We start from the raw sequence: 24,748 nt of genomic DNA, 5'->3' as shown, positions 1-24,748 counted from the left end.
TCTTTGCCCATGCCTCAGACAGCTCAGCATGATGGCCAGTGATACCCTGACACTCAGCTGCCAGTCAATTTCAGGCAGAAAATATCAAGCTGTAGAAGTGTAGACATTTGTCCACAACACGCTCATTTTGTGGAACTCCTTCCCAGAGGATTTTGCTGAGGTCAAAACTGTAAGTAGGTTTAGAAAGGATTAGACAGATCCATGGTGGGCAGGTGTGATGTTTGCTGTTAAGCATGACAGCCTGGCTCTAACATCTGTTATAGAAAGCCCCTGTAGAGCTGATGGCTGGAGGGGGCTCCAGCAGGGAATCTGCTGTTCTGAGCTGACCCCAGTTGCTGCTGCCTGCCCCTCCCGTGGGCAGTGGCTACAGCAGCCAGGGGATGATTAAAAACAGCTTCAGTCTGGACAAAGCCCTTGAATTCCCACGAAAATAGCACTTCATCTTAAATGGTTATTCTCCACTAAGGTCCTTAAATCTCCAGTGATAAATCTGGGATTGCCACACTGAACTAAATGTCACAAAAAGAGCAAGGTTGGGCGCTTCTGGGGTTGTTTCAGTAGAGACAGTTTTGCTGAAGTGAGGGCTGAGGAGTATTTCAGTATTTGTTCCTGGACTTTTAAATCCATATTCTGCCATTTGTATAAACACACATTCAAACTAATATTTGACTAACTTAGAAATTACTTATCAGTAAGATGGCACATGTCACTTGCATCTCATTTATTTTATTTTAATGACTAACAGCCTGTTCTGCAACTCATAATTCAGTCTCTTTCCTCCTTTCTTGAATCAGGCAGCAAAACCTGATCAGTGACAGAGATGATGCTCATGAAATTGCTGCACAGGGGTTCCTCTCACTGAAGGGCTGACAAGATACCAGCTGAGGAGAAAGCTTAATTGCATGGGTGATCAAAGGAGACTGTATGAAGACAGGGAGACTGTAAGGGGGTGTGCGTAGGAGTGTGTTTTAATGAGAGATTATAGAGGAACATGTGAGTCTGGCACACACAAAATGACAGAAATGAATGCATGAGCTAGTACAAAATAGCATGCTAACCAAAGGTGTCCGCAGATCAGCTTCAGCCCCTTCTCAGCCCTTGTCTAAGAGAACTGCATTCTATTAGCTGCCAACCCACTAGCTATACAAAGAGAAAAAAAAGTGAAGGTTTCATCTTTGCAACGGGGAAAGGAGGAGGGTGGGGGGAACCTCATGAGACAACAACATCCAGGCTGAACTGGAAAAGAGAAATCAGAGCAATGAGCTGAACTGAGAAGAAAAGACTCAGGACACTGATACGGTGTACTTCTGGGAATGGGATAAACTGACATAAAAAAACGCGAGAATTTAAAAAGCATTGAAGGCACTTGCCAGCCCTTCCACGTGCTATAACACACTGCACTGACAGGTTTGGTTCATGATATGTGCTGTGCTTTGTTGTATGCTTACTGTCTTTATACTCAGCTCCATTTACATCACTGAAGCTACTTGAGGATTAAGATGCCTCTTAATATCAAAACAGGTGCCATTGAAATGGCTTATACACAGTCTCGTCATTTTAGCTCAAATCCATTAAAAACCTCATTACAGTTATATTGGCATAAACCTCTGTTCCAGTGTTCTCCAACTGATTTAAACTGCATCAATATAAATCCAGTTTCAATTGATTAAAGAGATTCTAGGCAGAAGTGCACTGCATTTGACAAACTGATGGGAGGACATAGCCTTATTGAAATATTAAAACTTCTGCACTCAATCTTTTCATATTCATCAGTGTGGCTTTTGAACTTTTGCCATTTTGTATTTTACAAGCCCATACAGGGAGGAAAAATAAGTAACTTTAGAGCAGTCAGGTTAACAGCCTTTCGCTTCATCAACTGAACCCATGTGCAACCACAGATGCCTTAAGCTTCATTGTTTTATAAAATTGCAAGGACATGGGAGAAGTATGATGATTTTTCTACTTACCCTGCTCTCTGAACTCAAACATATTAGTGGCTGACAACCTTTTTTTTTTTTTCTGTAAAAGGCATCTAGCCTTTAGTTGAACACAGCTTTTTTTTTTGTAAAAATAATAAAAGCTCAGTATCTAAGATACCACCCACTAGCCCAGGTTGCTCAATGCCCCATCGAACTTGGTTTTGAACCCTTCCAGGGACAGAATATCCACAGCTTCTCTGGGTAGCCTGTGTGAGTGTTCTGCCACCCTCTCCACAAAGAATTTCTTATGTATATCTAATCTAAATCCAGATGTTATTTAATCATTTTGAGCTCAAGTTTCCCACTACAGCAGCTTTCTGGTCCACATGGTCAGTTTATGGCCAGCTTGAAGCAGTCTATTGTTATTGAAGTTTACCCAATATAACACTGGGAGAAGAAATGCAGTACTGGTCTTGAAATGACACCATCTAATGTTCAAAACAAGAGAAAAACTACTGCCCCTCGTGTGCTTGCACTAATAAATTATGCAGTTCTCTCCTTCCAGTCTCTCCCGTCTGCAACAGCTGCAACAGAACCTTAGTTGAAACACTATTCTTGTTGAATGCTTGAACTGTCAGGCCAGTCTTAGCTTTTGTGTGAGATTCATGAAAAATAAATTTGACAGTTTCTCTAAGTAAAAGGCCTCCAACCATGTCTGCAGCCTGGTAACTACAGTACTTACATGCTTTGTGAAATTTGTGCTTCACATCAAGAATGGTAGATGCTGGAGGTACCTGGAAAAGAAAGCAAAATGCATGCAGATTAATTTTTCTTTCTTCACTTTGGGATTCCTTCTACACTCCTCTAATGAAGAGATGCTTAAATTTGCCGGCAAGTCCTTCAGGCTAAAATGAAAAAAAATCAGCAAATTTGTTTTCACAGGTTGGTATGTTATTAAGGATTGTCCAAATTTGACTTATGCATCGCCTGGACCACCTCTGCTTGGTCGATGCAAGAGTAAAATCACAAGGATGAAGAGGGAAAGCTGCTGGCCTTGCTCAGTTCAATAACTGCCCCCTAGATCAAAGCAGTGGGAAAACTTGAAGGGTTTAGCTTTAGAGTTAGGTTTGAGCATGCTGAGGTCCATATTCTAGAGATATGAAAGGGTTCTCTGGAGAGGACAGTAGCAAAAGTGGCAGGTACTGTGTTTTCTGCCTGAAATGAGCTTGCTTCTGTGTGCTCTGAAGCAATTCAGGCGTCACAGTTTTAAAGAGCAGTCTGGAGGCTTTTTAGGCTGTTTTATTATTTATATTGATTTCTTAATATACTTTGTACAAATTACCTGAGAAGAACATTTATAATTTACTAGAGCAAAAGACTTGGATTTGCCTTTTGTTTACCAGGAGAGGCAATGGGACTCTTGAGGAAGTAGTATGTTGAGCTAATTATTAGTGGATTGTGACAATAACCACGCAAAAGAATAGAGAGGAACATAAGAAATTCTCCTAGTAGAGCTAATTTAGCACCTTAACATAGGTTGTTTTGTTGAAAAGATCGAGCTTGGAGAAATACTGATGCAACAAAATAAAATTGCTGACTCTAAAGCAACAAATCAGTATAAAAAGAAAAGTTTACCCTTATGTAATTTGACACCCCACACAAATATACAGTGTATGTGCTATTAGTACTAATGAGTAACCCAACTTACTTCCAGTAATATGAACAGGCAGAGAGGTCAATACAGATTTCAGTCATCTAAAGATGTAAAATGACACCTGTGCTAAAAGGTAATAAAGTACAGGTTTTTTCTAAGGTTTTTTTTTTCCTTCGGTTTAGGTGAGAGCACTTTATTTTTACATTTACAGAAGGTTTTACTGGGAATCTACAGAAACTGGTGTAAATGAAGCTCCACTAAAACCCTGACTTGTCTCTCTGATGTGGCTGCTAAGCAATGCCCAGGCTCCTTGAAACCAAGGATTACCTTTTCCCTGTCCCCAACACCCATGTTACCCAAGCCATGCTGAACAGTGCTAGGCCAGGCAAGAGATAATGCCCTTGGAGACCCCTTTCTTCCTAGCTTTCCTACAGGAAACAATTAGTTCAAAAAGGATAGAAAATCTTTTACTGTTTATTCCACTTAAGCTGTTCCATGCAACATCCAGTGGAACAGCCCATCTCCCATACTATCCATGTATTTTTCTTGTCATATGTGCAACCTCTGTGGACTTGAATACTGGAGCTGGGGGTGGGGGGGGGGGGGGGGGGTATGTTCTTGAAAGCATGAAAAATGTCTGAAATTGCTTTCTCACACTTTGTAATCTCACAACTGTGAGGCCTGGAGCCCAGAATCCACCTGATATGGATGCAAGCACTGGTAGCGGCAACACCTATTCAGCATACAAGCCTGCAGACCAAAATCTTTCATGTGTCCTAGCACAGGGCAGATGTGCAGGTATTCATTGCCAGCTGAAGGATGGTCTTTTCCAGTTTGATGGAGAATGAGCTGGCTTTCTAAATGCTGTATAAGCCACATTGCTGCAGGACCTGCATCCCTACAGATGAGCACCTCACTGTGACAGGTTCTGGGATAGATAGCTCAGGCCAACCCATGTTCTGGAGAGCTGATCAACCAAGTTAGGCAAAGAAAGCTGAAAATCTGCAAAGCTTAGCATGCTTACAGAGCAGTGCTTGCTCAAAACAGAGCCCAGGTCTCCATCCCAGCTCTGCTTTGACTTCAGGGCAGAGCTTCTCTCAATCTGTTCAAAATGTCTAGTCCAGCCCTTGTTAGCAGCTCTACATTTACTTCCCTCTCCCTTTTTTAATCCTGAGACAATCAGTGCTTTCTCCACTCCAAATCCTGCTATGGCAGCAATGGGATTCGTAACACCTAACTTCAGCTACTCAAAAAATTAATTCAAGCTCATCTTTTAGGTTTGCCTGTGGAACCACCTCTTGGTTTCCTGGGATATATTTTCTCTCTTATATTTATCTATGTACACAAACAACAGGACGGGACTGCTGGAGCAGCTGTCTCAAAGCCTGTATTCCATCACAATCATCAGCCTCATTTTACAGAGCCAAGCAAGGGAGATGGAAACAGCTTCAGCCACTTACAACAGCAGTTCTCTTTGTCACAAAGTCATTTAACAACTTTCTAGCCAATGGCATAATATTAAAAGCTGACAAGCATTAGCTCAGGTCAATTAGTATGCTTACATATACATCTTGCTTTGAACATTGCTTGCTTGCAATAGCTTAAAACAATGGATAAAACTTCACTATTAAGCTTACATATTTACACTGCCTTGCTTAATATATCTTCCTGATGCCTGTCTCTTCACAGCTCACAGCCCTGTTGTTTCTTGTCCTTGCAGCTTCAGCATTCTTGCACTTCTCCATCCTGAGATTTGCTTTCACACATCTTTCTGAATGTTTTATACCTTTTCATTTCCCACTGCAGAGTTGATGAGCAGCATCACACACCACTCCTGACCTCCAGAGCCAGCACTCACACAGCTGGCAGCAGCTGGAAGGGCCGTGCTCCCTACATCCCCGAGCAAGGCAGGGCTCATCAGCAGGACACTGCTGTGCCTGCCTACATCAGAGCTGGTGAGCCAGCTGGCTTATAGAAGGACCCTTCCTTCCACTTGAGAAAAACTACACGAGCTGAAAAATAACACAAATACTTTCCCCCTTCAGAAAGGGCTGTGACATGGAAGAATCGCAGTGTCCTTTCCCAGGCAGAATAATGAGGCTATAGCCACAAAAGAATGAAATACATTTTTTTATGAACTTGATAATTGTGTCCTTTTTTAAAGACATCATAAAACAACCAGTGAAGTTATAGTTTCTAATATTGATCAATGAGAAGATGGATGCTGAGACACAGGCTTACTACTAAGAGTGTCCTCTTCGTAGACCATTATCTTTTGTTCTTTTCATTGTACATCAATACAAGCTAAGGAATTGTAAGGACTGGGAATGCATCTGCTCTTATTACCCTTTGTGCTAACTGAATAAAACAGTCTAGAATATTTCTCTGTAATTATTAGTCTTACACTCATTCTTTTGAATTATGTCTGAAAGTGTTATAACCCTTTCTTTCCTCTCTTTCAGCACTTTACAAATATGCAAAGGCAAAGCAGAGTCACAGACTGCCCTTAGTTTGTTTAAAGCAGGAGAGATTTCTGCTCTTATTTGGTGAGTATCTTCTACAGTCTGATGGTCAAGCCAGTTTTTCCCTATAACTTCTTCACTTGTAGTCTAACATCCACTAAAAGGATGTCAACTTTCCAATAAGTGACTATCATGTGTAAGGTTCAAAACTACTCTTTTAAAAAAAAAAAAATTAATAAATACATATTTTACAGCTAAGATAGAGTAATTACACTTTTAATTCAGGAAAGAATTATTTCAAAATGTCAAATCCTGGTTTTCCTGTACTTTCATGGCCAGAAAACTTTTCCTTTGAGGCAACTTTTTCATTTACAGGAATTCAAAAATTAAAGGAACTTCTGGGTCATCCATACCAGTTCTATTCTTCCTTCAGACACCGGTGCACAAAGCATCACATTTCTTTTTAAGATTTAAAATACCATATTAGTATTTTATGCTATGACTGAAGGAAGAGCACTAAATGGAAGATATTAAGGGAACTTAATACTGCCTTTTGTGAGTGCAAGCTAATCAGATAGTTATCCATTTTCATACCTCTTTCACATTTATAAGTCAAGGAATTATGCCAAATCTGGTGATCTGTATGTAATTGTATCACAGTTCTTGCACTAAAGAATTATTGTAGGGGTCAGAGGTCAGCAGAATATCAATAAGAATTTGAATAATAGAATTTCAGCAAATAAGTAATCTTTCATTTATCATTTCCCTCTGAATACTTTTTTCTCTTTGTGACATGTCAGTACCTCAGCACTCCTGAGTCACCTACTTTGTAACAGGCATTTTCCATAATGGCAAAAATTCAGAAATTCTGCCACTCCAGTTGCTCATTAACCATTGCCCCATCTTCAGCCAGGATAAATTTGTTCAAAAAGGGTGACATCAGTTTACTGCAGCTGAGGATCTGGCTGCAAAACAGATAACCATCTAATGGGAAAACCAGGTAATTTCCAAATTCAGCATTCACAAATAGTTCATCATTACTGCTTTTGCACCTTGTCCTTATTTTGGGACCATACTGTATTCCACAGAAAGTTAATTAGAAAAACACCTGTTCTAACTGATCTCTGTGTTTTGTGAATTTGACTTATAGACCAGACTGGGTCTTTCTTATTGTCAGTTTTCAAAGCCAGAATTAAAAGTTGGACGCTGTTTTGCTTTAACTTTTCCCAGCGTGTCCCACGCTGCTCTCCTGGTGAACCAGTGTGCTGGTCATGCCCAAAGAGATATAAATAAATGAGCTCACCATGGAAATGGCATAGAGTAGAGCACTTGTCTACATACAGACAAGTGCTGTCAGCAGCTACATACAGGCTTTATCTAGAATCCTGAGTATTTTAGTATTTTACTCAGCAGACTGCAGTGAAGTGGCTCCCAAACAGCTGGCTCTGACCTCAATCCTGCCTTTCCAGAAGCAGGAAATATTCCAAATTGCGGTTTGAGCTGAGGCAGTTTCCAGCACACATACGTAAGCAGAGGCTGTCTCACTGAGCAATCTTCCAGATTATTTATTATCTGGTCACATGAACCCTGGCATATGAGATAATCTGACTGACTAATATTTCCAGTGATTATGGGCCAAATTAGCTAAGAATACACATAACCACATGCTTGCTGCGTGCAGTCATGTCAATTTACACCAGCCAAATATGTCTCTAAAGATGATTAATTGTTTTTGTACTACTAACTGGGGGTTTCTATTAAAAAAATCCTCTCTCTTTGTAAGAAATAGCCTGAAAAAGTGTCAGACACCAAAAAGAGCTTTTTCTCTCTCTGCTAAGAATGAAAACAGAAGTAAAGAGAATGCAGCTCATTAGCATAGAGAAGATGTGCATGATTCAACATATACACCTATTTCTGAGCAAATCTGACATCCCCATGCCCTCTGACCTTTGATTAAGGGGAGTTGTGTAAGGTTATTGTCCACCTCAGCAGAACCTGTCAGGAAGCCTCTGTCACAACACTTTTCTGCCAGAGAAATGGAATTTTTCTGGCAAAACCCTGGATGTGTAAACTTGTGTTGACTTCAAAATTTTTAAATGGAATAGAAATTTATTTAATAATCTGCTTCTGGCGCATGCCAGGAATTAATTTTGTTGTGTTATATTCATTACTTTTTATTTCTCATCTGTATGGAACTTTCATTACTTTTTCCTTATTTTATGATACATCTATCATAATGGTGCAAAATAATATAACACATTGCTTTCATGTCATTGAAAATAACCCAATAGGAAATAATATGTAAATAAATGCAATATTAAGTTGTAAAATAAATTGAACTTGAAATATTTGTTGTGTCATAGCAGATTGAAATATTTCAAAATTAATTTGTAGTGCAATCCTTCCCAAATTCCACCTTATCAAAAATACAAGACTGTTTTTTTCCACTGTCATTTTCAAAGGAAACAACATTTGGGATATGCACTTAAAAACAAAATCATTGACAAAAAATAAAGTAATATAAACTGCAAATAATAAAATATTTTTTTAAATTGTATTTTATTATAAATAAATATAGTGTTGTTTTATTTAATAGAGAATAAAGAATAATAAACAGCAATTTTGACCCCTACTTCTCAGGAAGAAAGTGAGGTTTAGGGTGGTGTTTATGTTTTTTGGGGGGGAGATTTTGATTGCGAATTCTAGCACAGATAAAGCGTATGGCTTAACTGTGGAACCTCTGACTTGGTCTTCCCTTTTCTATCAAATAGCTGTATAGATTTTTGTTTGCTTTTTTATATCTACACACACTGCTAAAATTAAAAATCAAGAAGTGCACCCAAGAAACTCAACCAATATTTAGCACAAGATGAGGGGACTGCATGAAATAAAAAAAGACAAAAGATCAGCCAGTTCAAGAGAAAGTTCCCAGAAGAATATATTTTGGTGGCAAAACAAGTGATTCTGTGAGTGGCAGGGCTAATAAAGCAGGTCCATGGAGGGAACTTGGAAACTGAGAAGCAGCAGAAAGGAAGGCGAAATGAGGGTGATATTTGAGAACAACCAGGCAGCATCAGATCTGTTAGAAATCCAAGTACTCTTCATTATTCAGTACCAAGTACAATGAAGAGATGCTTGCTGTACTTCTGATAGAGGCTCTCTGACTGCCACAATTTGTTCTTTTGACGCACAAGAAATGTTGCTGTTAAGGAAGAAAAGCTTGCATTTTAAGGACTTTCTAAAATCCAAAATTGCTTAAAAAATAGGCAGATACAATAAGAGCATTAATATATACTGCTGAGTATTTACAGATCCATGACTACATGGCTCAGGTGTTTTGTGAAGAATCACACATCAGATTTCAGAAAGAACCTGAAGCATGTTCTGATGGAGAAATAAATCATATGCAGGAGTATTATAATGCTAATAATGCCTATAAGAGATGCCATTATGCACCTAACTTTCCATCATGGGCTGTGCTGTTAACTATTAGACTAATAAAACACCTACTTCTCCCCATGGTTTTGTATTGCTCCAGTACATTTATAATTTGCAATAATCTCTGAATTATCTCTGACGCAATAAGGCAAATATGGGGCTGGGGTAAAATGTCACAACTGCAGCGGGAAAGAGGGCATTTTTCACACTGGCTGGGAATCTGTCTCTGCAGATACAATTTTGGCAATATTCATTGCTCTGGTGGCATAGCTGGCTTTTGCTGCTGGCCAGAATGTTCAGGAAGAGTTGGAGCATCACCAGCGTCTCACACTTCACTCCTGTTTTTGCTGAACTTTGAATGCAGCTTTAATTTTTTAGAATATTTATTATATTTGCTTCTTTATTTCTTCCTCCAGGCTTAGGCTTCTTTTTGTCTAAATAAGAGATGCATAAAATCTGTCATTTAAAGGCCCTCCTTACCTTTGATTAGTATCAGCTGAAGCATTAGTCATCTGTTGCAGCTTCTGTAATTCTTTAAATTATCCCTTTGCAAATGCTAAATGCCCTAAAGTTACCTGCTTCTCCTCTCCTCAGTCTCTCTCTTCTAGAAAAATCAAAGGCCATTCCTCCAGGTATTCCATTTTAAAAGCCATCTCACAGCAAGCAAAAAGTAATATGTATAGTTGCCTCTTTTCATCTGAAACCACCTGTAGCTATATTGACATTAAAATTATGTGGATTTCTAGCAGAGCAAGAAGAAATAAGTGTCATGCATTGCTAAAACAGAATTTGAATATGTTTACCTACTTTACTAGGTATAACTGAGGAAGAAAATACTACTGTCATCACTTCAAGCACTGTGGGCTGGGCACAAGATTCAATTCTTACAGGCGAGAAAAGACACAGATTTTATAAATGTATTTTTTCTCAGTGCCCCCCAGCAGGGACCAGATCCCCAGTGTGCTGGATGCTGTGAAAATGTACAGTGAGAGATACAAGATACCATGAAATGCTCCTTCCAGAAGGAAGTAAAAGAAAAGAGGATTTCCACAGCAATGAGCCTACACCCAGCTATTTTTGTGTCTGTGTTCCTTTAGCCATTTTGCTGTGGGAATTGCTGCTGTGTGGGACTCAGCATCTATTTCTCACTATGGAAGTCCCCTACTTTGACATAGCTGGTTATTCAGCCCCTTTTGGCATCTCTGGCGTCACAGGTGGAACACCATTAATGATATATTGCTTGAATGAGAAAAATTATGATAAAAATCCTCTGCATGAAATGAGACTTCTCTGGATGGTCACAGGTTCTGCTCTTTCTCTGAAGAGAAGAGTATATAGTCCTCTGAAGTGAAATATTAGAAGTGAAAGATTTAGGGGGAAAAATACTTTAACTGGCAATTAAAGTATTAATCTCTTTCCTGGGAAAGCAGTTCTTTATTTTGCTTCCCTAGACTGAGGCTAATGGGAAGAATCTGACATCAGAGGCAATGCCCTGGTACTGCAAAGAGTTCCTTTGCAGAGTTTCATTGCCTACTTTAATGACTGCATTTGCTCACCTAAAATGAATGTGGTATGTCTAACCTCCAAGCCATGATGTGAGAAGTTATTTTTGTTTGCTAGAGCTGACTGTGCAAAAGAGAGACAGTGATGACTGTTCTCCTTGGTTGTTCACTTTCTGTGACACAGAGGCAAACCACAAGATAGAGTAAGAAATTTCTGATACCAGAGACAGAATTTCTGCATGTAAAATGCTTTGCTGACATGCCAGTGGAAGTTCATTGTGCTGTTAAGCCATAGCATGCTTAGTACAAAGACACTGCTGCTTCAGGTGCTTTTCAAACAAAACAAAACAAAACAAACAAAAAAAAATAGGTTATGAACTCCTTCAGAGGAAAACAGGCTTTTCAGAGCAATCAAAATAAGCCCTAATTCATCTTTGGCAAAAAATGTAGTGATATATGTACCGTAATATTTAACTGCAAGAAGTGTTGAGTATGTACAAATGTCTGGGTTGATGCATAGACTTGTGTCTATGCAAGGACATTTTATATCCCTAAAAATAACAATACTCCCATTACATTCATTGTAGGCACTACACAGCAAACAATGCCTACAACTCACAAACATGTAGTTAAAAGTTCCTCCAGTGTTTACTGTGAACCATAAACGTTCAATTATCACTAACTGGGTTTTACGAAGAGATTTCAGTGGGAGAAGGCATTGGGTAGAGGATGGAGAGCTGGTTTAAGGAACAGTAGCCTCCATTACCTTTGCAGCACGTGCAGGGAAGAGGCTCATCTTCATCTGAAGAAGCAAGGTCTCCTCTGCAGGCCTTAGGAAGTGTTCTGAAAAAGGGGGGTCATTGCACAGTAGCCAAAACCTGAGTTTCCACCTCTGCTTACAGCTTAACTTGCAAAATCCTACAAAACTACTGAGCCCTGAGGCTTTTGATGGGAAACAGCTTTCTCTGCTGGTTTCCCCAGAGGTGATTTATTCTGTAAAAACTGTACTGTGTAACACTTTATGCCTTAAAAGCAAGTCATGCAAAGTTAATTATGTTGCACTATGTTTGTGGGAAAATACATTTTACTACAAGTTAATTTGAAGAAAAAAATATTATACAATGAACGCTATAAAAGACACAGTTATGAGTTGCCTTAACAGCATTTATAAATCAAATTACTGCACATCGATAACTTTAAAACCAACCTACATCAGGCTTTTGGAACAATGTATGAGTAAAACAGTTTTAGAGTAGCCATGTATTTTTCATAAGTTGTGGGTGGCAAAAAAAAATGTGGGTTATTTGTTAAAAAGTACGAAAAGGAATTGTTTTCTTTCATTTATAAGACTTGATGATTCTTGCATGTTCTGCTTTCTCTGGCTTTTTGGAACCAAACCAGAAACCAAAATCCTTAGACATTTTGTGATGCTTTTGAACTGAAAATATTTCTTACAAAAAAATCTTCAATTACATGTTTTCCTTTCTGCACAGATAGGAATTTCATCCATACAAATTAATAAATTGCAAAGAAAAAAAAGGACTTTAGATCATGTAGGCCCACCTGCTGTTTTGCACTGGCCAAAGAAGAGATTTGTACCATGCTAAATACTTCTTTCACTCATTGATCAAGGAACCTGTATGATTCATGTTTCAACTACAGAATGTCTTCATACAAATGCAGTATTGCTGTGCATGTTAAAGAGCTGAAGGTTGGCCCACGAGACACTCAACTCTTACTTACCATCCCTTGACTGTAAAAATATGGGCCAAATTTCTTGGCTAAATTTTCCCAATTATGGCTTTCAGGCACCAGCTCTCGTAAAGCTTTTGGCTGCTCTCTGCTCAGAGACATCCTGTCCTGGGTCTGCCTCCCTGGGGGGTAGGGATAAAAAGAAGGAAAACCTAGGATGCTGTCCTGCAAACTGGCCCAGAAACCTGGACTTTTATCCTGTCATGGGCAGGGTATGGGGCAGGAGGCTGCTCAAACTCCTCCTCAAAACTTCAGTGCTTAGTCCTAGGCCACCTCCTCTGAGCATTTATATACTGCTTTTATGGACAGTTGTAGCCAAAGTTTAAATACATTTCCCTGCTTAGAGACTTCCCCTAGTTTGGGGACATTTTGTAGAATAACTGGGGGAAAAAATGAAGCTGGTTTGTGATTCCTCCCCATCCCCCAAAATCAGAAGCCTCTTCTCCATGGCATATCACCTCAGATTTCAATAGCAAATCTGTGGAAAAATATCTCACACTGCTATTATTCTCTTCTAAATTCTTCAAGTAACTGACTGGAAAACTCATGTGCACTGAACTACTTGCACAATGTCACATCCATAGTAGAGAAAGTCCCCAGAGCAGGTTGACAATATTGAATAAAAGAAATGATAGTCCTATAAAGAATTTCATGTTCACAGCATGCATGTGCAAAACAAACTGCCAGTGCTGCTGACCCATGTGATTTTAAGTTTTGCAAGATTAAGTAATTTTCCTCCAAACCCAGATCCTGCAGGGGATGAGTATGGGACCAAAAGGTCTGGGATTTTTCTCTTCTTCTGCTTTCCTTTCAGCATTTTTTTCTGCCATTCCCGGTTGTGAGAAAGCCTGCAACATGATGTGAATGTGTTTCAAAGGCTTAAAAAACAAATATGTATTTATTCTGTTCCTTGACCTTAAAGACAATCAAGAACTTAAAATTACCACTTAATATACCTGTCTGATCCTTCCCAAAAGTATGAGATAGGTAATAAAACCAAAGGAAATAATGCTATTTTTCCTTTTTCAAATGGAGAATTAATTCAGAGAATTAATTGTGCTGGATTCAAAACTTTGGATTGATGGCAACTGATTCCTCAAATGACACAGCCATACGCACCTTTAATAAATTCCTGATATTGCATCGAGGACAGGAAATTATTTCTTGGTAAATACCAGTACTAGTTAAATGTACCATAGTTGTGCAGACTTTACAGAGCTCCCACTAATCTGAATGGGATTCATAGGCACATGCAACAATCTCATGGAAAATTCAACCTCTTGAAAGCAGCTCCTGGTGCTTAAGCACAGAGCACAAAGCATTGAATCAGTCTGCCTGAGTTTCTGCTGGGTGGAGAAAGAAAGGGTTCTTCTCTCTGCCGTTATAATACAACTTTTCCCTTTAGATTTATTAATCTGAGAATATTATAAATGTATTTGCTGAATCATAATATTCTGAACCACTACCAATATGCAGTAAGTCTAAATACATACATTGTAAAATCTATGGTTCCTATTCTGGCAAGCAGTAATTACATGCAAACCCAAGAAATTAAGTTAATCATAACTATCTCACAAACAGAAAACAGGCATTAGAACTGTCATGTTGGGCCTGTACCAGTTATATTTAATTAAACAGAAAATTATGCATAATTGAGTACACCAGTATCTTGTTCCTTCTAATAGTAACTGAAATTAAGTTTACCAATACTAACAAATGTTCATGGAAGCAAGGAACTCAACTTCTGTACATTCAGAGTTGACTTAGGAAGGGATTATCACAGCAAAGAAAGGGGCTTTAACAGCCAGGTGAATGAGCATTCAGAAACCAAATTCTTCAAGCAGTCTTGGAAATCTCAGCCTTGCACTACACTTGTACCAATCCATTGGTGCTGTGCCAAAATATTTTTTTTTAAAGTCCATGCTGCTGGCCATGCAAACTGAACATATATTTCTGTTTCTGAGCAGAGACTTCCAGGTGTTATTGCTGTCCTGTGTGTATTTTGCCTCTGAATAAAGAGTATTTAACAATCATCACTTGTGTCTCTCTTTTCACTTCTACAGGGGCAGAGTCCGTGGTGTGGAAAAGTTGTAGAAAATCTTCAGGGTCAGGAAAACTCAGAATAAAGATTAAAACACAGGTGTGATATCATCACAGCAGCACATAACATGGAAGGATTCCTGAAACATGGCTGTTTGCCTATTGCTGTTGCTGTAGTGTATGTCTCTTATTTATATTATAGGAAAGCTCAAGATAAGAAACAGATTTGTCTTTCTTTTGATCAAAACCGAATTCTTAATGTATGTAGATAAGCTAACTGTGTAACTATCCCTCAATAAAGTAATGTGAACACTACCATCAAGATTGTTATTAATAGTCATCCTATTTGTTTGACCATTTTGTGCATGTTTCTTTGGCTAGATTAAAAATAAAAATAAAAAAAAAAGTAACAAATATTTTGCCCCATTAAGAATGAACAAATGAGACATTTACCTTTAACTAGGCACACAGATTGCAAAAACACCCTTTAAATGACCAAGAACACTGGAACCCTGGAAATCTGGTAGTATTCCACCCCGCATATTTCAAAGGCAATAAATTAAACATTTGAAGCAAACTTATCTACCTGTTCCAGCTGTTGCCAATGAGGATAAGGGAATTCTTTTTTTCTAGAAAAACAGTAAGTCTCAAAACTCCACTAATTTACTGACAAATTCCGTAGGCTAAATAGATTAAGATTCCCATTTTCATGGCACATGAGAGACCAACTCTTTCACTGAGGGAAAATGAATCACAAAAACTGTGATGAAAATATTTGTGAAGCACTTTTTAGATGTTATTTATGAGTTCATATGCTTCCATCCTACCCAGTCCTCTCATCCTACTAATGTAATTTGGCTGTAGTCAATATTTTTTTACTCACATTATTAGAACAAACAAACCAGACAAAAACTCAAAACACCTCTTTTATGTAAGACCCTTTGTTTAAAACTAAAAATTTTAAAATTTGCCACGTCCAATCTAATAAGCAGGGCACAGCTGAGTACATTTAGGAACCAGCAAGGACTCATAGCGATGCAGAGATGGTAAGTTTTACAAATGTGTTAAAAATTAGTATACATTTTGAAACAAATGTCTAAGTATCTGCTCTGAAATATACACTGTAATCTAAGTATCAAGAGTCAGACTAAGGACATAACTTTGAGTCCACAGAGCTGCCAGGAGGTCTAAAACAAACCCGCACAGAATTATTCCTAAAAATTCAGGAGAAGACAAGCCCAGGGTTGTGACTCACGAGGAATTCTTAGTGTCTCCCAGAGAAAGGAAGGAAAGTACCACCACAGAATAAGACCACAACACACTGAAAACGTTGTCCCCAAACTGGCACTATGTGAACCAGGCACAGCCCCAGCCTGCTGGGATAACACACTCACCTTGTCCACAATGCAGATCTGCTTCTTGCTTTGCACATCAACAATCTCTACTTCAAAGTACGTGATTTTTGAATGTTTGAGTGCTGGTGATGGTTTGATTTGGCCAGCAGAGAGCACCAGCTGAGATAAGTTGAAAAAAGAGCGTGAGTCATTTTGAGACATGGACAGAGCTCCTCCATCGGCTGCGAGATCCCTGCTGTGTTCTGGAGTGCTGGGATTCTGCCTCTTGAGCATGGTGTGACCCAGCAGCAGCGATCGTCATATCAGCAGGGGACAGTTCCAGGAGAAAATGTTTCCTCCCTGCATCAGTTAAATACAGCCACAGACTGACGAGACACAAAAGGTCAAGTGGCATTCCATTTCAAGTGTACTGTCTTATTTAGCAGGAGTGAAAACAATGGCTCTGTAATCCATGTCTATATTTAATCTGCCATCATGATGTCCTGTGTTGCTGCTGCTTTCTTATTTCCTTTTTCATTTTATTTAAAACAGCACTTGAAACAAGACATCCTGAAATTTCCTATTAGCAGATATCAGATCCTGAAATTCCAGACCCCCAGAGGGACAACCATAAATGAATGTAGTAAATTCCATTGTTACCTACTGAGATGGATGTTTAAAATGCCCATGTACACACACATGTATAGATACAAATGTCACCTATTCTAGAATCATTATCATCAGATGTTATCTATTATAGAAATATCTACTAACAAAATAGCATAAGTTCTTCAGCAAAATTTAGGGGATACTCACAAGTATCTGCTTGGCTTTAGCGCTATGGATTTTCTGGTATTTAATGGGGTAGAGCTTACCTTAAGAGTTCTGCCAGGGAAAATCAACTGAAGGAAAGGAAATTATAACCTTGAAGGCATTCATTCAGGGTTTGCATCATTTCACTATTTTCTTATTCTTTCCTGAGAATTTTTACAATGCAAGTCTGCAACAAAATGAAAGCAGCTTTAATGGTAAAAATAAAGACTACGTAAAACAACAAATTTTCTCTGAAGCAGTTTCCCCAAGCCTTGTTTAAACTTCATTTCTCCATGTATGGCATTTTAATAGGACTTAACAGAACTAGCAGCATTTTTCCATCCTGAAATTCTCCCTACATTTTCCTGGGCTCCCTAGGATTACAGTGTTAGAAGAGTACCATGAGTTTCTGCAGACTGCTCTTTCCACAGAGTAAATTCTGAAAACATTTCTCCATGGTTAAATCTCAGGAAAGCTACAATCACTATGACAAAAATCATATAGGTTTGTTACAGTAAGGAAATTAATTAAGTGGAAAAAAGCTTCCACAAGGTAAAAGTCACCACACAAATAATACTCTCTCTGGGATGCAGAGTGGAAAGAGAGCAGGTCTCTTTTCTTTGATTCTGCTGTAAGTTAGAGAAAATTTAGTGGTTCTTTAGCCATAGTTTTGACTAAAGGAGCTAGCCCCAATTCATAGCTAAGATGCCTTATGCCCACATGATATAACAAATTTTGAAGTAGCTTAGACTGAGAGGAAAAGTCCCCACTGCTTGATGGTGCAGTCATGAAGCCTTGGAATGCCTTCACTGGATTTGTTAATGGAAAGCCCTGACTGGGAGAATGCAGGTGTACAACAATAACAATCCCCTAATACCAAAAAACAGGATTAAATTTTGACTATACTGAAACCAGTTAGTGTCCTGCCATTGGTGTAGAACAAGTCAACATCTAAAGGAAGAAAGCAGTTAGACTTGAACAAGATTATATTGTATCAAAGAAGTTCACCTGTCTCTGAGGTTAAATGAAAGGAGTTCAAGGAACCATCACCTTGGTGGAGTCAATATAGCAAGCAGAAATTTTGGTATAAGCTGTCACAACAGGGAGAACAAAAAATTATTGTCTTAGTAAGTGGCATGCTAAAAACAGCCACCTAAAGACCGCAGAACACACAAGCCCTAGAATCCAAGTGTGAGATACATCTATTTGAACAGGCTACTCTAAAGAAACTGTACAAACTGCTCTACAAGGGACGAGACAAACTGATGTAATATCTCTTTTCAGCTGTGAGATTTATATGAATAAGTGAGCTGTAATAGCATATATTAATAAATTCTAAATTTATTTCAATTCAAAACCCATAAAGAATAATATTGATCGTCAAGGCTAATTTTTGTGTATATAAAGGAACTGGTGTTACAGTCATTACTGTGGGTATATTTATAGCATTTAAAAGGATAACATCTGAGCTGCTGCTGCTGCTGAGAAAAAAAGCTTTTGATTTACTGCAGACCTTTAAATCATCAGAATTTTATTACTGACCAATGAATGCTTGAATATCTGAACCAATTCCAGGAAAATGCTTACAAAAATACACTCCCATTTTTTCAATCTAAGCTAATCATTTGCACTTCCAATATTTTGATGAACAACCATCTTTACAGACCCAAACATTTTGCCAATATAAATTAGGAGAGCTTCCCTAAGGGCGGCTGGCCCTTTCCTTCCTCTGTGGTGTTATGGATTTAGGACTAGACTGCAGCAAATGTAATGCTTGCATATAAGGTGGATGAGAGCTACTCTACCAAAAATAATCAGGGATAGAGTTACCACAGAAAACCCAAGCTCTAAAAGGGAGCTGAATAAAAGCTGTGGTGGTTTTGCCTTTATTGTAACGAGTGCTGCACTTTCTTGAAATGGTATCAATGGGTTTGGAGGTTCCAGTTCAATGGGAAGTCATCCAGCCCATTCTGGGTGGAAATGCACATAGAAGTAAAATATTAATTACTGGAGAGAGGGCACACCTCTCCTCTCATGCAGTTATTGTACCTCATCTCAGTCCTCAGCACTGGAGATGGGCAGTCCCAGCACCTGGGTACAAGTGATCAGTCCTATGGTGAGATTTATTGATCTGCATTACAGGGCTATAGGGTGCTGTCCCCAGAGCTGTGGCAGGACTAGCAGCCAGCAGCCACCCAGCCCCTGACCTCAGCTTCATTCTGGGACTCTGAGAGGAGTCAAAGAGCACTCAGCAAGAATTAAATCATCTCTGACAGCTTCAACTCACGCTGAACTTCAGGCCATATAGGGGGCAGATATTTTTGAGGGGCTGCAAGAATGGGCATCACTCTTCTCAAAGTGTGGCTCTGCCTCCTCTCCTCACTTGGCACTCAGCTCACATGAGCTGTTTTGGAGACAGGCAGGCACTTGGTTAAGCCATCCTTCCAAAAGGCACTTTTTCGAGGAGGCAGAGAATGCCTGCCCCCAAATCACACAGCCTGACCATCATCTCTGGTTAATAGAACTTCAGGGAAAAAAAGTTACACCTGTGAAGGATTTTTGCGTCCTTGTAATCAATATCTAGAAACAAGCCTGCCTGTGCTGGTCGTGACAAAATAGGCAACAAACCACTGGTCAGGGGCTAAAACTTAGCATAACTTAACATTCAGTTTCTGCTTATGACACTGATTTCCTGTGAGGCATTTGGGAGCTGTTGTTTTTCCTGCTTTTCCCTTCCTATTCCACATGCCATCCCCGTGTGAGGCTCTCCTGCACTGCGCATTTTGCAGACAGCCTGGCACAAAGGAATTTCAAAAGTTCTCAGCTGGGGCCTTAAGGTGCTTCTGAAGTTCCTTTTGATCTCTGGTTGTGTTTTGAACTCCTCCTTCCCAAGCGAACTGGTCATCTCCTTTGAGCCTGCAGAATGTCAGCTGTTAAGTCAGCAGCAGAGGGTCACCTCTGTCAGCCAGATGCTTTTCAGCAGCCCCTCACATGTCACTTTTTTATCCCACACACTTGGAATGCTTGGCAGGAGCAAGGTTATTCCTTTCCCACAGGTTTTGCCCCCAAGACACAAAACTCCAGAGCCCAAAGTATGTGGGGTTCAGAACCACAGGTCATGATATCTAAAACAAAGCAGATTGCGAGGTCACACTTACCTTAGTGTGCCATTTTTGGAGATTCTGCCATCTGTCTTGCTGGGGAGGGAGATCTGAACAGTGTGTTCACGTGGCCCTTGCCCTCTCTCCTTTTTCAGCAGCTGTGCAGCCCTTACACCTGGGGTTGTCCTTGATCTAACCACCACTGTTAACATCTCCCTATTTCAGTCTTAGATTTCATGTTTTCAGGAGTATAGTTGTTCTTCCAGTGTCTTTTTGTTGAGCTGTCCAAGGAAGGATTTAAGAACCTGATATTATTTACTCATTTGGAAGAACACTGACAATAATTTGTGTGTCTGGCTCTTGGCTTCATCTGGCAGAGAGTTTAGGAATAGGTTTACCAGATTATTTGGGGGGGCTATTGCATTTAAATGTTTGGTTTGATTCTGCTATACATAACAATTAACAACTAGATTGTATTTCTGAAGCATTGCAGAAATTTAAGCATGAGCCTAGTGCTAGGGAAAAAAAAAAGCCAAAACCCACTGTGTGTGAACCTCTGCTATTTCTTTGCCTGCACACACCTACCTTAGAAATCATAAAATATATTTAAAACATTCTATCTACATGCTTGCACACAGAAATGCCACTTAGAAGAAGCTCCACAGCATTCCTACTAAAACTACACAAGTAATTTCATTATCTGTCTTGAAGCTAAGTCTCTTAAATAAGTCATGGACATGAGAAAGGCACAGAAGAAGAGTGTCCTGACTCTAACAATAAAAAATCCTAAAGCTATTTTAAATAATGCTGAAGTCAGGACTAAACCACATCAGCTAGGGGACAGGGTAAAAGTGACACAGCCATGTTGCTCCTCCTCAGCTACACTGGCAGGGCTCCTCAGCAGAGGATGACAACCTTTCTGACCCTGTGAACTGTGCAGTGGAAACTACAAGGCCAAAAAGCCACAAGCCCCAGGCCACATCCTTCAGAGGCTGTGAGAAGGGAGAGTCAAAGGAGCAGCTTGAAAACAGGGCCACGGGATCTCCAGTGCCCTACTTGTCCTTGCAGGAGCTTTTACCACTGACCAGACCAAGGATGTTTTGCCAGATGTTTAAAATCTCACTCTAGTAGCCTGGCTTTATCCTTCTGGCTTTGAAAACTGAAAATATTAACTTAAAACTCTGGTGTGGGTGGTGCCAATTAGAAGCAAATTCACAGCACAAATCAAATCCAAAGCCAGAGTTTGTTTTATCCCCCACAGACATCCACAAGAGACACAAGGGAAATAAGCAAAGTTGAAATACAGGATAGTAATTCTATCTGCAAGCAGTGAAACCTGCACTCCCAGTCCCTGTAGCACACAAAAACACACCTACCTCTCTACCAAAATAAGTGCAGCCTGACACAGAACTCAAATCTGCTGATGGGCAGGATATATTGTAACAGGCAGCTGCTGGACTGTAGTATGGAAGAAGCCCAAGAAGATGCTCCTGGTGATGAAGAGACCCAAATGAATCTCCAAATGTGACCCATCTTTTAAGGTCAATAAATTAACAATAAATAGCATATTCACAGCTGTGAAGTTCCGATTCTTACTTGCATGGAAAAAGTGAAAATTGTGCTATTCTATTATTTGAGGCATGAAATCTTCTCCCCTATGCATCTGGAAATACATGGCTATGTGAAATACTATGTGAAAAGTCTTTTTTTCTTAACTTATATATTTTGTCATTCTCTTTCACTCAGGTAAATATGCAGCCCTTTTAAACACGCAGGAACATCTGAAAACTTAACTTCAAAAAGCCTAAGGAAGAAGTTTTTATTTCTTAATTTCAAAACAAAGTCTATGATTTTTAAGCTAGCCCTGGCATTTTTCAGAAAGACGGGAAGATCAACACACTACATATTTAAGTCCTCGCACAGACAAAATGCTTTATTCCCCATTGTTTCTTTGAGGTAAAGATCAGAAAGCAGTGTTAGAAATTGGACAAAAATGTCCCCCAAACTTGTCCAAGAACTACCATTAAGGAACACTCCACTGACCTTTACCTGCAGAATTTTCCCTACAGCGTTACACTCATCCTTTAGCATGTCCTCAAGCTGCTTTTGCCTCTCAGTGGCAGTAAGTGCTTTCATACATTTGCCTTAATGTAGTGTGACTCCCCTTACTGCATCATCAATTCAGCCTAATAAAATGGCACCTCAATTAACAGAGGTTAGAAACTGGCTTACAAATGCCTGGCTTTATTTCAGCTTTTCACAACAGGTTTTGTCCACTCTCGTGTGCCACTGCTCACCTGAGGAAAGCCACTGGAATGAGGTCCCTGTCAATCTCAGCCCAGCAGCAAAGACATCAAACAAGGTGGGTGAGACTCCTCAAAGCATGGGCAGATGTTTCCATGTTTCCGTGGATTTCATTGTGGCTTTATGTCATCGTGTCACTTCACAGCATAAAGAGAAAGGACTGAGCAGATTAATGAAGGACAGGTGCTGATACCCTGTACTTTGCAGCAGTGAAGCTTACTTCATGCCCTCACTTAATTTCATCTGAGTACAGGTATTACTGACAGCATTTTTTTTAAATCCCCTCTGAGAACATACCCTGATGAGATAATGGATTGTAATTTCACACGATAAGATCAAGTAACCACATTATTGGAAGCTGATCAGCCACTGAGTAAGGATAATGAAAAGAAACACAGTAAGGCAAAGCCATTTTTCACAAATGGCAGCAGTACAGAACTGGAAAATCCATGTTCTTATGGCTGAGATTAGGTGTATCTTTCATTTGGGCAAAACTATTACATGCAAGATGAAGCTGGAGTCACTTGGAGTAGTTTCAGGGCAAAAAATGTTGTTCAAATACACATTTTTCAGTGACGCTGAAGCAGTCAAAAAGATTTACTCATCTGGATGAAAAGATTTTGAGGTTCAGAACAATCTGGTCTCTTTAATAATTTCTGGTCTGTAGGAGGGAAGAACAGCCTTAACCAGAACACCTACAGATTCCTAAAGAAGCTATTTCAACATTAATATATTCAAAAGCTCTTGTTTGCTAATGTAGAATGTATAAAATCCTGAAAGCTCAGTCAGTAACTGTCACAAAATATGATCATGGTCTTTCAGACAGTTCTATCCAGACATACATTTAAAAGTTTATAATGACAAAAAGAAACCTAACTCCAATTTACAATCCCTCTTTACTGTCTGAAGTTCTTGGGATGATTGGTCCTTCATAGCTTTTGAAATGTTACATAGTATTTCTTCTCATAACAAGAAGCCAAACTCTTCTCAGTCTCTTTCATTTCAGGGTTTCATTAATTAGGTTTCTGAAACATCTGTCAGCATAACCTCCTTCTTTCACAAACTTTCAAGTTTCCAGAAAAGTTCCCATTTATTGTGACATTTTTAATACTCAGTCTCAGTCCTTGAGCTAAATCATCAGTCTTTTTTTACAATCATTTTGTGACTAAAATTATTCTTGTGACACTTTTCTTTCAAAGCTGAATGATTTTGAGAAACAGTAGAATTACTGGAAACTTGGAATTAGACAAGTAAACAAAAAAAAAAGACCTTATTTATTTCATTAGAGCTGTTGTTCAGTGCTAGGGTTTTTCAAGCTGGAAATGTTTGAAAAATGTTTCTATGAAGTAAAATTTGGGGAGAAAATAAAGCAAGCATGCTCATCAGAATGAAATACTATCTTTTATTTCTTTATTTTTTCCCTTGTCAAGGCTCTTCCATCCCCAGACTATGACCATTCCCAGTAACAACCCTGATAAAAAAGTGACCCTGCCCTAATTTGAGTATTGTGCTACTGCCTTCTGTTTTGACCATTATTTCTGACAAGCCTGCATCAGGGCCACACTCTCCTCACTAGCAGTGTTTAAAACAGTGCAGGAAACCTATCCTATTTAAGGTGCAAGAAACCCATTCCTTATTTACACTTCAGAAGCAGAAAGAAGCCTCACCTGTGGACAGATCACTTTTCTGCTGGGGCTGGGGTCTGGTCCAGCATGGGAAGCAGTGCTGAGCCAGGCAGTTCTGCTGGCAGCAGGTTTAGGTGGAAATGTCACTGACTTACTGCCACAAACTGAGCAGGTTCATGCGTTCAGGATTACCACCTCATCAAACCTGCCATCCTCACAGCACCTGGAGCCACCACATGCAATGAAATAAAATGTGCCTTTCACCAGGAAGTCCAGGGGATGCTGACAGAACCACAGAAAGTGGTGGCTCCATGGGGAGCCCAGTAGCACAACCAGGTGTGCCATGCTGACCCATGAGAGCTGGTTCTCTCTCACGAGCCAGTTTTGCTCATGCCTAAACATGACAGCTGCCCACAGATATAATGAACTTCAGTACAACATCAGGGCATCCTCCCATGCACGAGAGGACGGAGCCCATGTGAGCTTAACGCCTCCCCTCTCTTCCATTGTTGACTACCAAAAAAGAAATACAGACGCAAACAAGACTGCATTCCATCTCTCTAATGGTATTAGACCACACAGTGACCTGGAACAAGTTGAAAAGAGCAGGATGTTAAACTTGACCTCCAAGGAATATGGTACTGTTAGCTCCAGGAATGCCTCTGTGTCTTCTTGTGAAACACCTGCACTCCTAGTGAATAAAGCATTTTCCACCTGTCTCATTTTTTGCTGGCACAACCCAGTTTATCCATGCTTTGTTTTATCACACCAACACTGCCACAGAAGATTTTTAACATAATGTTC

At 39.5% G+C, this 24,748-nt stretch overlaps 1 protein-coding gene across 1 annotated transcript in view; it reads right to left on the bottom strand.

The window, feature by feature from the left end:
* Positions 1 to 16,395, bottom strand: part of TECRL (trans-2,3-enoyl-CoA reductase like) — a 57,857-nt gene extending 41,462 nt beyond the window's left edge. Inside the window, exons 1-2 of the mRNA XM_062493851.1 lie at positions 16,162 to 16,395; positions 2,662 to 2,713 (exon numbers count right to left, since the gene is read on the bottom strand). Of these exons, the coding sequence (XP_062349835.1) occupies positions 2,662 to 2,713; positions 16,162 to 16,395 (286 nt within the window). The remainder of the gene's footprint in view (positions 1 to 2,661; positions 2,714 to 16,161) is intronic.
* Between the last annotated feature and the right edge of the window lie 8,353 nt (positions 16,396 to 24,748).

Source organism: Cinclus cinclus, chromosome 5 (assembly GCF_963662255.1).
Source record: "Cinclus cinclus chromosome 5, bCinCin1.1, whole genome shotgun sequence".
NCBI classification, from domain to species: domain Eukaryota; kingdom Metazoa; phylum Chordata; class Aves; order Passeriformes; family Cinclidae; genus Cinclus; species Cinclus cinclus.
The sequence above is the reverse complement of the archived record's forward strand: the minus strand, read 5'-3'. Positions and strand labels throughout refer to the sequence as shown.